Raw genomic sequence first — 18,984 nt, 5'->3', positions numbered from 1 at the left:
AAAGAGATATATAACTTCTTAATTTCAATATTAATTATGAAATATCTAACATTTAATCTAATTTAAATAGTAAATAATACATTATGTCGATCACCTAGTTAAGTTTACTTAAATGTTGAGGGTCAAGTTGGACATTGATGATCCCAAGATCTCAAGTTTAATTCCGCACTTGAGATGAATTACTAGGTGTTTGTAAAGTTTGTCCAAATTAGAGTTGCGGGTCATAAAAAAAAAGGGGAGGAGGTGAAAGATATTAGCCTCTCTTGAGTTTTGGTAAAAAGATAAAAATCTTTCTTGAGATTTAAAAAATATTATAAACCCATCTTAAAATTTATCAAAAAGACACATATCTCATGAAAAAATATTTTTTTTTGTAAAATATAAGAAAAAAATTGTATTTTTTTTAACAAATTTTCTTGGATATTCTGAAAATTTTTAAACCTAATAAGAAATTTTTAAAATTTTTAAAACCTAAGGAAGGTGATTGCCTTTTTGTTAAAATCATTAGTTTCTTTTGTTTCAAATATATATATATAAGTTCACGTCATTCCAAAGATCCAAACACTTCATGCGTACAACCATTCGTCACATCTGAATTATGAGATGTCAAGGGTGTTGCTATCGCATCTTCCCATGAAAGGAAAATGAAATCAAAGCCATATCTAAAAATCTTCTCCCCTGTTTCATATCCTCATGGCATGCTCACCTGATTGATTATCCTCCTTAGGTCCACTTAGAAGCTAGCCATGCAAACCCAATACACATCCCTTCTCTCTCTCTCTCTCTCTCTCTCTCTCTCTCTCTCTCTCTCTCTGTGTATGGGCCAGTGAGTGGGAATATGTGGGGACGCGAAGAGTGGGAGGCAGGTGGTGATGGTGGAGGGATGAGGACGACAGATGCATCGCAGATGACAGATGAGTGAACCAGAAAGAGTTTTTTCCCCATTTGTCCTTTTAAAAAAAAATATATATTTAATAATACCTCTTTCGGGAAAATAATTCCCAGAATAATTCTGACGTAATCTTGCTACTTGAAGTAGCGAGATTTAAGCCACGTGTTATTTTGAGAGATTTTTTCCAAAAAAATATTATTTAATATATATATTTAAAAAAAAATGATAAATCAAGTAATAAATTCTCCTGCATAATAAATAGGAAAATAGATTCTTTTAATATATATATTTTTAAAAAATGATAAATCAGGAAATAAATCTCCTGCGTAATAAATCGGGAAATAATACAAAATTTAATTCTTTCTCTTATTACTTTTGGAGCAATAAATTTTTGAAAAAAAAAAATTCCTATTTAATTATATCTATTTTTTCTATTTAATATATTTTTGAATTTTTTTAATACTTAAAAGTATTGTTTTGTTCACTAAATTTAAATATAGAAAATGTATACAAGATATCCATTTCTCTATTTGGTTCATAACAAAAATAAAATTTTTACATAAGATTCTCATGAGTTGCATGAAATTAAAATTTTCATATTTTGTAGACATTGTCACATGTGAGCATAAAGATAAGAGTGTCACATTTTTTAAAATTTTATATTCCTCAATATATAAAAATTATCATCATGTATGGCTTTTTAATCACCAGTTAAATGTAAAAATAAATATCATGAAGACTTTAAAAAAAATTAATGGTCTATTTAGTTATGGAAAATATTTTTAATATTTATTTTTAGTTTAAAAAATATTTAAAAAATAGCTAATTTTTCATTTTTTAGAAATTTTTTCTAAAATAAATTAACAGTATAAAAAATTTGACACTACTTTCTTGTAGAAATAGTTCTTTTTTTATTTTTTTTATTTTTTAAATAATTAAAAATGACATTCTTTATTTTTTTAAATTCATATAGAAAAGGTAACAAATATTTTTTACTGTTTTTAAAATTTCTAACTCTTATTTTGTTAAAATTCCCTGATTTATCATTTTTTAAAAAAAATTTATTAAAAATTTATTGCATAATAAATTGAAATTTGAATTTTATTTAAATTACCAATTTTAATTGTACCTGAAATCAATATATATATATATATATATATATATATTGACACAACAAAAAAAATTACTTCAATATTTACTTTAATACCAGATTTTTTTGTGATTAACTGCTTCATTGTTCAAAAATGAATATAAAAAAATAAAAATGATACCATACTTTAAATTTTAATTATTGAGATTAATTAGGTGGTTTGACGTCACTTGAGATGTTCCAAAAGACCCATACATATTAAAATTACGCATAATAAAAAATAAAAAATAAAAAATTAGGGGATATTTTAATTCAATTAAATTATCAATTTTTGGGATTTTTTAAAAAAAAAAAAATTAAAGAACCAAAGCAATGCATACAAGGTAAGAATTACAGATAATTATATGAATATTTTAGAAAATTTTAAAATAGTGTAATATATATATATATATATATATATATATAGTACATAATAATTTTATAAATGATTTTGTATTTTAAATTTTGAATAAATCTTCATAACTTTTTATTATTATTTCTTAAAATAATAAATATAAAAAGGGGAGAGACGCAAATGTTTTCTTAAAATAAATATTAAAGTATTTTTCTTGTTGTGTCAATATATATATATATATATATATATATATTAATTTCAGCTACAATTAAAATTGGTAATTTACATAAAGTTCAAATTTCAAATTTATTATGCAATAAATTCTTTTAATATATTTTTTTAAAAAATGATAAATCGGAAAATAAATTTATCATTTATTATTATTATAATAATAAATCGATTTATTACGTATAAGAATTTATTTCCCGATTTATCATTTAAAAAAAAATATATTAAGAGAATTTATTTCTCAATTTATTAGGCAGAATAATTTATTTCCTAATTTATTATTTTTTTAAAAAATATATTAAAAAATATTTTTTTATGGAAATGACATGTGACAAATCTCGCTACTCCAAGTAGCGAGATTACATCAGAGTTATTCCGGGAAATATTTTCCCAGCAAAGGTATTCTTTAATATATTTTTTAAAAAAAGGAATAAAACAGGAAAAAAAACTCGGTAATTTGAGGCAACCCCTTTTGGGATGTGGACAAACTTCGTTTAATAGGTTCCTATATATTTATATTCACCGAGTACAGTAAAGGGTAGGCACTGATTCTGGTTCTAATTGCATGCATGGTGTCCCACATATTAATTGCAGTGTTATTTATACATGTGTATGATTTGATTTGCGATTTTCATGATCTAAAGTCTCAAATTTGAACATTACTCTATGGTCCTTTTGTAAATGAGAAGTTTGAGAAAAGGCTGAATGTCACTTTTATTGCTGTCATTTCAAAACAAAAAAAAAAAAAAGGAGCAGAGAACATTAAAGATTTTATACCTATTAATTTGGTAGGTATTTTTTACAAAATTTTGACTAAAGTTCTATTCAATAGACTAAAAATGGTGTTTCCGTTGATCATTTCTGACAATTAGATGACTTTTGTCTCAAGCAAACAAATTCTTGATGCTGCCCTCGTTGCTAACGAGAGTATTGATTTCTTGAGGAAGAAAAGTATGAAAGCTTGGTCTGCAAGCTCGATTTGGAAAAGGCGTTTAATCATGTTAATAAGGAATGCCCTACCAATTTATTGGACTTAATGGGTTCAGAACCAAATGGAGAAGTTGGATAAAATGGTGCATTTCTACGACTTCATTTTCTTTATTGCTTAATGGTGATGTCTCAGGTTTTTTCAAAAGCTCGATGATGTATTAGACAAGGGGAACCTTTATCTTCGTTTCTCTTTGTTATTATCATGGAAGTGCTTTCTCAAATGATGACCCTAGGTCTGGAGAAAAAACTTGATCGAAGGAATCAAGATTCATAAGCAATCTCAGTCTATAAACCTTTCTCATCTCCTATTTGCCGACGACACTATTATCTTTTTTGCAGTAATTCCCTTTCGGAGCTTAAAAATCTGAGGGCAATCTTGCTTTGCTTTGTGGCAGTGATCGGGATGAAAGTTAAGTTATCAAAAAGTCGTATGTACCCGATCGAAGATATCGCCGATGTGGACTCTAAGGCAGATATTTTGAGTTGTTGAGTGGGCTCCTTCCCTTCTTTTTACCTTGGCATTCCTTTTGGGAGCAAAGTCGTCTGACAAACATGTTTGGGACCCGATTCTTGAAAAAATGGAAAGGAAGTTGGTATCATGGAAATCAAATTTTCTCCCTATGGGAGGCAAACAACTTTGATCAATTCAATGCTTTCCAATTTGCCCATTTATTACATGTCAATTTTACCTTTGCAGAAGAGGATTTCTAGGCTCATGGAAAGATATCAAAAAAATTTCCTTTGGCAAGGAACAACCAAGAGTTTTAAATATTCCCTAGTCGGATGGAGGTTAGTAACTCTTTCCAAAAATAAAGGGAGGGTTCGAAATCAAGCGATTGAAGATCATGAATAAGGCTCTTTTTGGAAAATGGATTTGGAGATTTGCTGTTGAAGACAATAGCCTCTGGAAAAAGGTGATATGTGTCAAGTATGGATTTAGTACACCTATAACGACCCCAAAAATAATGTGTAAGTGTAATCCTAAAAAATATAATAATTAAAAAATAAATAAATAAATTAAATTAAATGATTAATAAGAATGATTAATTTAATTATATATATAAAAGAAGTATCAGGATGCTTCTGTGAAGCATCCTGAAATTAAAATCTAGAGGCCCCCTTGTTCTCGCCATCGTCCATTTCTCTCTCTCTCTCTCTCCTCAATTTTCTCGTCGAAACGTGCGCCAATTGAAAAACAAAAAATATCCCTAGGTTCCAATTTCTGCCATGAACATTTTAACCGGAATGGATTCATCGTTGGGACATCATAGACACCACTCTTGAGATAAGGTAAGAAAATAAATTATGTCAGTTATTTTGATTAACTGATTAAATTAGAAAATAAGAATATATGGATATCAGGTTGGTTGTTATTTCAAAATCTAAAGGGTTAAACTAGAGTATGTGAGCCTAGGGATGTTATAATAGTTGTTATTCCAAAGTTGAACCAATTAAACTAAAATATATGAATATAGGGTTTTGTACTCCGAACGCTACAGACATTGTTTCGGGATCCTTGTAGGCATGTCTTCGGTAAATAGGTAAGGAGAATAAATTATGTCATTTATTTTAGAAATTTATCCGGTTAAATCATGGTATGTGATTACTAGAATATTGTATATGGTTTTCTGAGTAATTTTAGGGGTATGAAAATTATGGTTTATTTATTAAATTGTAGTATTTGATTATTAAATTGCAGTATTTGATTAAATTAGATTTTTGGAAATATTTTGAAATTAATTTAAATTGCAGAGATTTGATTAAATTAGATTTTTGGAAATATTTTGGAATTAAGTTAAACTGCAGAGATTTGATAAAATTAGATTTTTGAGAAAAAAAACCTAGTATTATGATTGAGAAACCCTAGAAAAGGTTATATATTATTTTTCAGCAAAACCTATATTTTTCCTGGGTAATTATTATATTAAGAATTATTACTCAAATTGTGTGGCATGAAAAATGACTATACGATTACAATTAGAATATTTTATGACGATGTACCGCAGATTATGATTTTATATTGAGTACATGAAATGTTATGTACTTGATTTTATATTAATTTTAAAATTTTATGAATATGATGAAAATATGATATGACAGTTTTATGTAGTAATTTGACACGAGAGATTTATGCTAAATTATGAAATGAAGGCTTTAAGCCGAGTTATGATATAATATGCTGGTTTTATGCCAAGAAAGTTTTGATATGACGGTTTCATACCAATGATGATATGATAGATATGACATGACAGTAAAAACAAGCTTTATACAGATTTATGAAATGATGATTATGAAATGAGATTATGTTATCAGTTATGTTATATAAGTTGTACTATATGATATTAGAACCCTGATGGACTAGGTATGTTTAGAGCAAGGTACCGTAGCTAACTCGCAAGATCAGACAATGTAATCCCCCTATGTGCCGACTCGAGAAGTGTTGAGAAAAGTAGGATGGGTGGACTAGGTTAGGTGTATAGTCGACAATGCTGCCACATTATTCAGAAAGTGTCAGTGTTGGAGCTGATTAGCCTCGAAGTGTTGAGAAGTGTAGGATACTCTCTGTGTGTTGACCCAAGAAGTGTTAATAAGCGTAGGATGGGCGGACCAGGTTGGGTGGGAAATCGTGCGTAGTTATGTTATGTTTGACTTAGCCTGGTAGGCCAGCTATGGTTAAATCCAGCCCTCGAGCCGCACAACTCGATCTTGCAGGGTTAATTCATGATGTTATGCTAGAAACCATCAAGGGAAAGAAAAGGAAGTATCTTATGTATATATGTAGTTTTATGAAAACATAATTATCAATTACGCTAAAGTATGTTTGAGTAGTAAATATGTACCTTGAAATGAATAGGTGTGAGTTATGATTGTTATACAGATGCTTTTCAGTTACAGTTTAATTAATAGCTATGTTTAAATATGTAAAACTCATTTACTACACACTGAAAATAATTTATTCCTTCTTACTGATAGGTGTCTCACCCCATGATTTTCTAATATTTTTCAGATGCCTTATGGAGTATAATAGTGATCAGAATAGCCCAGTTAAGCGTGGGTGGGATAGAAGGTTGTATTTAGAATAGATCTTTAATAAATTATGTTTTTGATGTATTTAGAATTTTAGGGGTATCAATTGTGATGTTAGAAATGATATTGTTGTTGTATTGGGAATAATTTATTACTCTTGATAATTATTATGGAGGTCTTCCGCTGTATGAAATATTTAGGTTATTATAAGGGGTATTAGAGAATTTTAGAGTAAAATTTTTTGGGTCGTCCCAACACCCATTTGTCACTCCCCTATTCCCTCTGGATCCCATAAGTAGAAGTATTTGGATGAATATCCTTAAACTCAATTCAGTTATGTGGGATCATATGAATAAAACAAACTTTTGGACCAACAAATGGGCCTCCTTGGACACCCTTTTTGACCTTTTCCAAAACCTTTTCAACATGGTGTCTTAGCAAAAGGCTAAAATTATAGATGTTTTGCAATTTCATAATAATAGCCCCTTTTGGTTTCTGGTGTTTAGGCATCAAAGCAGAGGAAAGTTCTTGCCTAGCACACCCACCACAACCATCTTAAATCTGAAACCAAGCTTTGGAACATTTTCATTCCGACAAAGGTCAATGTCTTTTGTAGGTTGGAAATTAACAACAGAATTTTGACTTCAGATAACCTTTAAAAAAGAGGTTAGAAGTTGGCTCCAATGTGTGTTCTCTATAAGAAGGACGTTGAAAATGTTAATCATCTTCTCATTCACTATCAATTTAGCAGAAAAGTGTGGTCTTCCTTTTGCTATTTCTTGCAATTACAGATGGTCATGCCGTATGAGATTAGTTCATTTTATGATATTTGGAATTCTACATTTCTTAAAGGTTTTATGAAGAACCTCAAAACAGCCATTATAGGGGTGGTTTTTTGGGAGATCTGGAAAGAGCGAAACAGAAGAATTTCTAGGGAGCACTCTTTCTCAGTCGCCGAAATTCACTCTAGATGCGTTTCTAGTCTCTTCCATTGGTCTAGGTCATATCCCACTCTCTCAAATTTGGGTTTGAAAGAGTTTCATTACATTTTAGCAGATTTAGGAGGTTAACTCGGAGTGTCACGACCCTAAAATTTTTCTCAATTTATTTATTTATTTATTTTTCACATATTAAAATATGATACCATGCTATATTATCCCAAACCCCAAGTGGGTACCAGGCTGACCTATCCATATTTCAACTATACATGCAGCAGAAACCTATACATAAATTCCCAATACAATACTAGAGTTTTAGAACCATCATATCATATATACACATGTGACTCTCCAAAAGTACTGTCACATCTCCACCAGACTAAACACATAACTATTTGTACACAAAATAGTGTCTCATCGACAGTAGCTTTATATCAAACCATTTAAATCTCGTCTTAGAGTCTTCTAAGCTTGACTCCCTAGATCTCCTAAAATGTTGAAATATTATTGGGGTGAGATACTTTTCAGTAAGATGGAATAAATTATTATCAGTATAATAACCCGAGAAAAAAAATTTAAAATAAAAAAAAATTAATTAATTAATTGGTTAAACACTATTTAATTAATGTATTAAATAAACAAATAAAAATAAATAGTATAAAAAAAATAATTAATTAATTAATGAATTAATTAAATGTTATTAAATTAAATAAATAAATAGTAAAAAAATGGAATAAAGATATATATATATATATATATATATAAAGGTTAAAGTATAAGTTATATGTATATATATATGTTAAGTAAAGTTAAAGTTTTAATACATATATATTGGTTAAGTTAAAAGGAAGTTAAAAAAAAAAAAAAAGAAAAAAGAAGAAGGAAGCCAGAGGCTTCCTGCGAATGCAGAAGCTTTCTGCTTCTTCTTCTCTCAACTTCTCTCACTGTCTCCCTTTCACTCATCCGTCCTCCTCCTTTCTCTTCTCAATTTCGTTAGCTTAACGAGTGCCGATCAGAAAACGAAAGGTGCCGTTGGATTCCTGACTCCGCTACCGACATTTCTACTAGAGCAGATTTGTCGTGGGAATGGCTTAGGCACCACTCTTGGGGAAAGGTAATTTTTTCCCAATTTCTCAATTTCTAGTTAAATTTGCTATTGAATCGACGATCAGGTACCACCACGGGGTCCTAGTCGTCGTTGTCGTCATTTTGACGTAGATAATTTTTTAATTGGGATTTTCTAGGCCCTACTCCAAAGCGAGAGTGGGAGTTGAGAAATTTGACAATTTGGCTAAATTTAAGGGTATATCTATTTATTTAGGAATTATGACCCTAGGAAATATTTAAATAATATTTTATACAGGAATAATTTATTGGAGTTAGGAATTTTTGATTCAGGATCCGGGTGAGCGCCGTTGGTATTTTTCGGAGTCCCTGTTGGCGTAGTTCAAGAAACCAGGTAAGGGGAAAAATATATATTAAATCAGAATTTTTATGAACTTAATGGAAAAATAAATTGTGTTATTTGTACGTGTATATGTTTCAGTATGGGTAAAATGCCAACTGTTTAAATTATATTTTTTCGAGTTTAGGGCTGTTTATTAGATATGTATATGCAAAAATGAACTGATAAAAGTGGGAAATATTTTCAGGATAATTAAGTAAGAAATGAAAGGTATTTTCAGTATATAAATGTTAAATGTTGGTTGACTTATTTTACAGGCAATGTATGAATTTTATTGCTAAATTGTGTGGCATGAGATTCTGTGCAAATATATATTAAATGTATGAGATGCAGGCTAAGTAAGTAAAGCAATGAAAATAAAATATGATATGGACAATGTTACCTATGTATGTTAAATGCAACCATGTAAATGTAAGACAGCTGAAAGAGAGCCATGTTAGCAGATCTAGCACACTTCTGTGTAGACTAACTGATGACAGTTAAAAGGAGCTGTGTTAGCAGATTTAGCACGTTTCTATGTAGACTAACTGATGATGGCTAAAGACCAGCTGTAGTACGAAGTAATGAAATGAAATGTTATGCAATGAAATGACGATGAAATAACAATGAAATGAAATGACAAATGTAAATGATGTAAATGGGAAAGAGCCACTTAAAGTGAAACGAAATGCAAAGTTAAGTTATGAACAGGAATGAATGTGCATGAATGTATAATGACAGAAAAGAATGATGTATTATGATAATAGAAGTATGTATGTACGTAGAACATGTTACGATTGGGTGAGGCGTACCTTTCGCCTGAAGGCTTGCTGAGTAAGGCGAGTGCACTAGTAGCTTCAGATGTGGCAGTAGCTGCATAACGCACTAGGGTAGAGGGAATCTACTTGTATGGGCGGGTAGAATTCCCTATCCTTGGAGCCTTTGCCGATAAACTATTGTTGAATGCGTGAGTACGAGATTAATTTAACACCTGAGGGCTTACTGAGTAAGGTGAGTGCCTTGGTATATTTAGCTGCCCCCTTTGGGTTGCCTAGGTATCAGAGCAGAGGGGTGCTACTTGTATGGGCGGGTAATCACCCCTATCCTCGGGTAATCTCGTGGGTTAAACATTTGCATGTGTTTGATTAGGTTCAGGGAATGATTTCAGAAATTATGTTAACGATTTTCAAATGTTAAATAATATGTCATATATAAACTCATGTTGGCCACACACTGTTTTAATATATTATTTCTTCCCTTATTAAGATGTGTCTCACCCGAATATGAATTCATTTTTTTCAGGATTTCTCAGGATCGAGCTTTGAGAGTTCGAGATTTTATAACATTTTTGGAAGATATAAGAAAAAAGGGTATATTTTTATGTTTTATAATTTATGTTATAAGTTTTATAAGATATGGATGGTTGTGAAACATACTGGTATTAGTGGATAATGTTTTGGAGACATGTATACATTTGAATAACTCGTGGATGATTAATTTATTATGGTTGGTAGTTAGAATTAGTAAACTCTGGTATTATGTTATATGGAGATTATGGTTATATTTTCGCTGCGTATATTATGGATTATGGATTATTAGGAATTTTATCAGGTATAACGCACCGGACCCGGGTTTAAGGGTTCGGGGCGTTACAATCAGTGTGTGGCAAATAAGTTCTTCGCAGGAGTAAAATATATAACCATTAATTTAGCTGTAAAGAAAGCTGCATTTAAACTGTAACTCACACCTATTATTGAAAATACTTAATTCTTACTCAAACATCCTTTTACTTAGTAAGTTATCATGTTTTTATAAATATGCACATATCTTTACAATATAATCTCTTTTCTTTCTTACCCTGATGGTACTGACATACTATCATGAATTAACCCTGCATGATCAGGTTATGTGACCCGAAAGTTGGACTTAACCATGACTAACCTACCAGGTTAACTCAAATATAACTTAACTACGCACGATTGACCATCCAACCTGGTCCGCTTATCATACTCTCCACAGCACTTCACATGTCGGATCTAGGGGGTATCCTGCTCTCCACAACACTTCGGGGGCTAATCAGCGTCTGACCCAACACTTTTTGAATAGTGTGGTTGCACTGTTGTCTAAACACCAACCTGATTTGCCCATCCTAGTCTCTGCAACACTTTTCGGGTCGGCACATAGGGGGTTACACTATCTGATTTGGCTAGCTAGCTACGGTATTGTGTTCTATACTTACTTAATCCATCAGGGTTCTTATATCATATAGTACACTTTATATAACATAACTGTTCATGTAATCATATCTTATAATCATCATTTCATAAGTCTGTATTAATCATATTTCATTATCACATCATATCTGTCATATCATAATCGGTATAATAAAAACCATCATATCATAGTTGTCTCGGTACAAAACCGGCATATCATATCTTTGCGTAAATCTGCCATATCATATTTTTATCATATTCATAAAATTCTAAAATTAGTATAAAATCATATACATAGCATTTTCTGATCTCTGTACAAAATCATAATCTGCTGTATATCATCATAAAGTATTCTAGCTGGTTATTCTCATGCCACATAATTTGAGTATAATTCTTAATATAATAATTACCTTGGAAAAATATACATTTTGCTAAAAATATTGTATATCCTTTTCTATGGTTTTCTCAAACCTATAATACCAGGGTTTTTCTCAAATACACATTTAATAAATCAACCATAATTTTCGTACCCATAAAATTATTCAGAAAACCATAAACATTATTCCAGTAATCACATTCTATAATTTAACTAGTTGAATTTCTAAAAATTATTGATATAACTTATTCCCCTTACCTAATTCCTAAAAATGTGCCTGTAGGGATTCCAAAACCGTGCCTGCGGCGCATGCACAAACCCTGCATCCATAAACCCTAATTTAATTAACTCAATCCCAGAATAACAACTATTTTAATACTCCTAAGCCTATACTCTTCCAATAACTAATTAAACTTGAAAAACATATTCCTTACCTTAGTTTTGGAGTGGTGCCTGGAAAGCCTAAACAATGAAACCGCTCCGGTTAAATTGCAGAGAATTGTCACTGGGATCCCGAAATGATGTTTATCCTTTGATTCGGGCTTAAATTGGGTGAAAAATTGAAAAGAGAGAGAGAGAGAGAGGAAATGAAATTTCCTAAAAAAATGAGTTTGAATCCTATTTATAGGTCTCTCACCCGCAGCAAAACTGTCGACGATTTGGTTTTTAACCAAATCCCTTTTTCACCGTTTTACCCTTACTTGGCCATGGTAACTCAAAACCGTCAATGATTTTTTGAGCTCCACCAAAACCGTTGACGGTTTGGCCTTTACCAAACTAAATTTCCTATTTTATTTATTATTTCATTAATTACTATTTTTCCAGATCTCTACATTCTCTCCTCCTTATAAATATTTCGTCCTTAAAATTTGCTAATCAACACTAATATCATCAACTGAAAACAAACCACTAAATCTTTATTAATTACCCTCACTTATGGTAGATGAATACCGTGGTTACATTAACGGTTCCGAAATATTACAGATATCCAAAAAAAAAAACTCGTCCAAAACCATTCAAACATAAAAACCATTACAGATAAATCTAGAATTAATTACACCTGAACTACTTAACCTGCACAAAACCCACTTACTTACAACAAGTCCTTACCTGAACCATTACTTTCTTTTTTGGCTAATCGTAAACGATGTGCATATATAGTTGATTGGGTTAATCAAATCAAACTTTATAAGAGTGGCAATTACGTTGGTGTAATGAAAATTGAAAAGCACAGGCTGTGGACCATTTGGTCTTCGCCTTCCAATTTTTGACCTCTTAGGCTCTTAGCCTTAGCTTGGTTAGCTTTTGGCCTTTTGGAGTGGGGAGGTGGGCTTGTGGGTGAGCTTAGCTTTGCTGACTCTAAAAGGTTCCATTTTTGTATAGCATCGCTAAGAACCCTAAGGTGGTAGGGTCTGAAATTTGTATTTTGTTTCTTTAGGCTCAGTTTGCTTGCAAAGGAAAGCCATTTCTTGAGCTTATTTTCATTGATTTTCCCTTCTTGTGTTGTCTTTTCAGTGTATCTTTCTTCATAGACATTTCATATATCTGTCATTTTACGACTTAAATTTTTTGGGAAAAAAGAAAAACGAAGGTAAAACTTTCTTATACTGTTACAAGATTTCTTTCTTGAGAATTGAAGAAAGACGCAGCCTTCAGGATACTTATTAGTTGTAAGATACTTCTTTTTTCATTAATTTACATTTAAATTTAAAGGCTTGGAAGAGGATGTAAGTATTCATGATACTTACGTTATGAATAATGCTATGTTTGACTTAGCCTGGTAGGCCAGCCAACGGTAAGTCCAGCCTACAGGCCACACAACCCGAATCATGTGGGGTGAAATCATGATACTCAGATATACATCGAAGGTATAATTTCGGTAAAATACAGATTTAACAGATGATTTTAAAGATATGAAAATTCATAATGATATAGTATGTTTAAAAGTAGAGATATTCTTATGATATCAGTTACAACTTAAGATATGTATATATTACAGTTACATTATTTGCAGTATATATATATAGTATGATAATACTCACATTGCCACACACTAATATTAGTTTATTTCCCTTACTGAGAGGTGTCTCACCCTAGCATTACAAATATTTTAGGAAATCCCGACTGACGAGTGGAGTGAGCTCCGTGATAGCGGAGTTCTTAGGTACCACCCAGTTGTAGGGTGAGTAGTCGGGTCAGACTCATGATGGTTTTTAGGGTATATATGTGCATATGTAGAAATAGTGAAACTTTGGTATTGTATATATGTAAAGTGTATTTTGGTTCCGCTTCTTAGGTAATATGTATGTATAAACATGCAAATCCCCGGTGCTTATGGGTCTGGGTTGACTTTGATAGTATGTCATGGTACCATAGCTATTATGGTAATTATCATAAAAATAAAAAATTAAGATAGCAGAAATTTTGGGTCTTTACACATGGCGTGGATAATATCCTTAGGGCAGCCATGAGTTATAAAGGGCATATAGATTGGTTATCGAGGACATTCATGAGCTAGATGTGAAATGAAAATGAGAAATGAAAGAGCGTGAGTTTAATAACATAAATAATTAGGGCGAAGTATAACTCTTCACCTGAGAGTTTACTTAGTAAGGTGAGTGCCATAATAAGTATTAGTTGCAGCCTCACCTAAGTTAATCGGATAAGGTTACAAACTATATTAGAGCAGAGGGAAGCCACATGTATGGGCGTGTAATCTCCCCTATCATCAGGAACTTTCGCTGATAAATATGGTTGCATGTGAATGAGTTTGAAAATAAAATTAAAGCTTATGTTTATATATATATGATTATGAGTATACTTGGTATATTTTTCTCAGATGGTATTATCACTGAAATGAGTACATTATAATAAAACGAAACTCATACTGCCACACACTGTAAATAATTTATTCTGTCTTACTGAGATGTGTCTCACTCAAATATCTAAATATTTCAAGGAACTGTGATAGACCAGGAGATAGAGCTCTGAGATAGAGGGGAGCTGGTACCTTGATAGACAGGGTGAGTATTTTGAGCTAGGGTTGTATGATTCTCCTAGAGTTTTTGGTTGATTTCTGGGTATGTATATATATATGGATGGTTAGAACTCTGGTTATTTGTATTCTGAATGAGTTATAAGTATTGACTTTTGTTGTTAGGGTATGATTGTTTACCTGGCACCCACTTCAGGTCAGGTTATGTTTAAATGGTATCAGAGTTTTTGACGTGACCGATGCTTGATTAATATTTATTACTTATTGGAGAAAAAAATGGTAAGAAAATCGGGGCGTCACAGGTTGATTGAGGATTTTGTGTGTTAATTTGGTCGGTCGACCGAGTTTTGTATTTCTTTGATTTTTGGCCTAAGGTATGGTCGGTCGATTAAGCTAGTTTTAACTAGTGAGGGTCGGTCGACCGAGGTCATTTAACACCTATGTTTTTGCCCTAATTTTGACCCTAAAGATATTTCAAAAACCCTTGTTTGATTTTAACTTTTATGAAAAGAATTTTTTTATTAAAGTTTAGGTCCCCTATGGTTAGTCTATGGTCGTTTGAACTTTTAATCATATCATGCAAGTCATGCATTATTACAGACCAAATTTAAAAACCAAATGCATTACAAATAAAAATAACATGTCTTCTTCTTTGCTCTTTGATTCTTTATGGAATATGCCAAGTTGTATGTGTGTTAAGAATCATTTTGACTTCTATGTACCAGTATTTTATGTCCATGCTGAAATGTAAACCTGTTCAAGTACTTAAAACACACATAAGATACTTGTGCATTATCAGCATCAAAATAAGGATCAGATTCAAAAAGTCAACAACAAGAATTCAGAAAAAATTTCTCAATCAAAAAGCATAAAATTGGGAACGAAGAGAGTAGTTGTGTTGGTAAGGGAGGTTAACTAAACAAAGGATTGTTTGTACATCCTAGAAGGTCTCGTAGATGGCCTTATCCCTTATAATGAGGTAGAACACGATAAGATGAGTATTAAGTTCACTCCACTCAAAATCAATGCCCCAATACCTATTCAAGCCCATGCACAATAAAAATACTCCTCTTTATTAATAGAATTAAGGGTTTAAGTTATATGTATGATTCCCTTCTAGTTCTATGTGCAAAAAAAGTGACAATCCTTGCAAAAGGACTAATTTTTCAATGCAAAGAAATATTATATATAAACTATTTAGTCAACATCGACCTTAATGCACAAGTAGGCCAAGCCCAACAAATCTGCCAATTCTTAAGGATCAATTGTGCTATGGCTATGCTAATTGTACTAGTAAACTAACTTCAACATTATGGATGGGAAGGGAGTGTGATACTTGTCTCACAAGCATCCTCATAAAGCAAAATGTATTAGGGTAGGAAACACAAATTAGATTAAAAATTATCTATCCGTGGTTTCAAAACTGCACTATTTTTATTTCACTCATCAAAGGGACACGTCACTTCATTCATTGATTTCTAATATTCCACAACGTTTAGTAAGAAGAAGAAGCTCGATATTCTGAAGTAGCTTGATATTCTCATCCTTAGCGTATAAAGGTCAATAATGACAATGAAGACAATTGTCAAAAATAAAATTAAAAATTGACTACATTAATCTAGTCAAAATATATAAATGTCACATATTCCACTAGTTGAAAAGAGTTAGATGAGTCAAATTCTAAACTTGTTAATCACCCACATAGTCTAAGAAGTTATTTAACAAAACCTCAATGAAACATAAATATGAATATATAATCCCAATTTTAAGTTAAATCATTTTATTTCTAATATAAAACACTGCATTGCTCACATTTAAATACACACATGGTTTTTAGTGTTACTTTTCAAATTGATTACAAAGAATTCTCTATTAAAGGAGATTATTTAATTTTTCTAATTAAACAAATTTTCTGAAGTCTCCAAATATATATAAAACTTTTTACATTAAAAATTATTGGAACTTAACTTGTTCCTCTTCCAAAAAATTCAAATAATAGAAAAATAAATTATGGATAAGGAATCACCACGTGGCAAAACATCCCATGCAGTCCTTCACTTGAGTGGACCCCGCTAACCGCGGGCCCACATCGTTATGCTCACTCCATGCACATCTCGCTTCCCATGTTTAGCTGTCCATCCGCCATTAATAATTATAAATGTCAGGGACAAAATCGTCACACAAAATACAAAATGTAACTATAAAAACCGTGGCGACTCCCCATGCCTCCCTCCCTAACGCAGCAGGCAGTACCATAGTTCGGTGCTTCCACTGACACTCAAACATTAAGAGAGAGAAATCTGAGACTCTGAGCGAGAGAGAGAGAGAGAGAGAGAGAGAGAGAGAGAGAGAGATGGGGGTTGTGTTGTTCATTGTGGCTGTACTACTCGCCGTCGGCACCACCGCCGTTAGAAGCTGCCCGCCGTCGGAGCGGGCGGCTCTCCTGGCCATAAAATCGGCTCTACACGAGCCGTACTTGGGCATCTTCAACTCGTGGACGGGCACCGACTGCTGCCACAACTGGTACGGCGTCATCTGCGATCCCACCACAGGCCGCGTCGCTGACCTCAACCTCCGCGGCGAGTCCGAGGATCCCATCTTCCGCCGTGCCGGTCGGACCGGGTTCATGACCGGTTCGATCTCCCCTTCCATTTGCAAACTCACCCGCCTCTCGAGCATCATCATAGCCGACTGGAAAGGCATTTCCGGCGAGATCCCGCAGTGCATCGCGTCGTTGCCGTTCCTCCGAATCGTCGACCTCATCGGGAACCGGATCTCCGGCCAGCTCCCCCCCGACATTGGTCAGCTCGGCCGGCTCACGGTGTTCAACGTCGCTGACAACCTCATCTCGGGCCGGATCCCGCCGTCCATCACGAGACTCTCGTCGTTGACGCACTTCGACATTCGGAACAACAAAATCACCGGCACGATTCCCCGGGCGTTCGGGAGCCTCCGGATGCTGAGCCGGGCTCTGATGAGCCAGAACCGGTTGTACGGCCCAATTCCGAACTCGATACCGACCATGTACCGGCTCGCCGATTTGGACCTTGCTCAGAACCGTATTTCGGGTCCGGTACCGGAATCCTTGGGGAGAATGCCGGTTCTTTCGACGTTAAATCTCGACGGCAACGCGATTTCGGGGAGAATACCGGCGAGTTTGCTAACATCTTCCTTGAACATACTGAATCTGAGCCGAAATTCCTTCGAGGGAAACATACCTGACGTTTTCGGGCCGAGATCGTATTTTATGATGTTAGATTTGTCATTCAATAAATTGAGAGGTCCAATCCCGAAATCGATTTCGTCAGTTTCGTATATCGGGCACTTGGACGTGAGTCACAACCACTTGTGCGGGAAGATTCCTCAGGGGGAGCCCTGCGCTCGCCTCGAAGCGACGTCGTTTGCTTACAACGATTGCCTCTGCGGGTTCCCGCTGAGAGCTTGTTAATGTTTCGGCCGATATGTTTCGGATTGTACCGAAATGCTGTATAAGACGGATAGAGACTCGGATGCGAAGTTGTATGCGCTGCCACCAATAAAACGACGACGTAGAAGCAGTGTGAGTCATCTTAGTGTGATGCCTTTTTTTTTACAGAACCACATACCTCAATATATTTATTATGTATCTTTTGTTTATGTAATATTTATATATACTAGTAATATAGTTTTTGAGTCAAATGAAATTTATTAATTCTTAGCTATTTTTGAAAAAATAAATAGCATTCGTATTATTTTTGAAAAATAAAAAATAAGAAATATATTCACATCGACCAAACTCATTGGAACCCAAATGAAGAATCTATCTATAGTGAATTATAAAGGGTGAAGAAGGAGGTAGCTAGGTTTGATTGATTGATCTTAGTAGCTGTCACGTGCTACGAGCTCAGGCTGGGCCCCCCGAATCACGTGCAAACCTAAGATGCATGGACAGTGTTCTTTAAGAATAATAATTGCTCTGCCTAAATTAAAATCAGAGAGAACGTGCAGCAGTAGGCGTAAAGTGATTGTTAATTTAGGCCTATCAACACTGTTTAATTTCTAAAAATTAATGAAGGTTCTATTAAATTATTTAGATAGTGAGATAAGCGGGTCATCCGACGGCGACCTGATCTGGACCCGAATTGACCTGTTTATAAACGGATTAACTTCGGGTGGACCTGTTTATAAACGGGTCAGCTAGCATAAATCTTAAACTCAATTTGAATAGGCGGGTCACAGATCACCCATCAAGTTTCGATCTGTTTTATTAAATATGGTGAAGGGAATTTTTCTAAAAGTTAAAAGGGTATAATTGTAAAAATAATAATGTAAGAATTTAAAAAAAATTAAGAGTTAAGAATTTGAGAATCCTAAAGCATGCAGCTATGAGCAACATATATAACGCGTTGAGTGTGTAC

At 33.3% G+C, this 18,984-nt stretch overlaps 1 protein-coding gene across 1 annotated transcript; it reads left to right on the top strand.

Moving 5' to 3' along the window:
- Nucleotides 1-16,767: 16,767 nt before the first annotated feature.
- LOC131147888 (DNA damage-repair/toleration protein DRT100) lies at nucleotides 16,768-18,265 on the top strand. The gene has a single exon (XM_058097527.1). It carries the CDS (start codon nucleotides 16,941-16,943, stop codon nucleotides 18,033-18,035), a length of 1,095 nt encoding a protein of 364 aa, XP_057953510.1. The 5' UTR covers nucleotides 16,768-16,940; the 3' UTR covers nucleotides 18,036-18,265.
- The last annotated feature ends 719 nt before the right edge of the window (nucleotides 18,266-18,984 follow it).

This window comes from Malania oleifera, chromosome 2 (genome assembly GCF_029873635.1).
Source record: "Malania oleifera isolate guangnan ecotype guangnan chromosome 2, ASM2987363v1, whole genome shotgun sequence".
NCBI lineage: Eukaryota > Viridiplantae > Streptophyta > Magnoliopsida > Santalales > Ximeniaceae > Malania > Malania oleifera.
This window is presented reverse-complemented; position numbering and strand designations above follow the sequence as displayed.

What these genes read in the sequence shown, in the direction of transcription:
- LOC131147888 (XM_058097527.1), top strand. Translation starts at nt 16,941, where the DNA reads ATGGGGGTTGTGTTGTTCATTGTGGCTGTACTACTCGCCGTCGGCACC.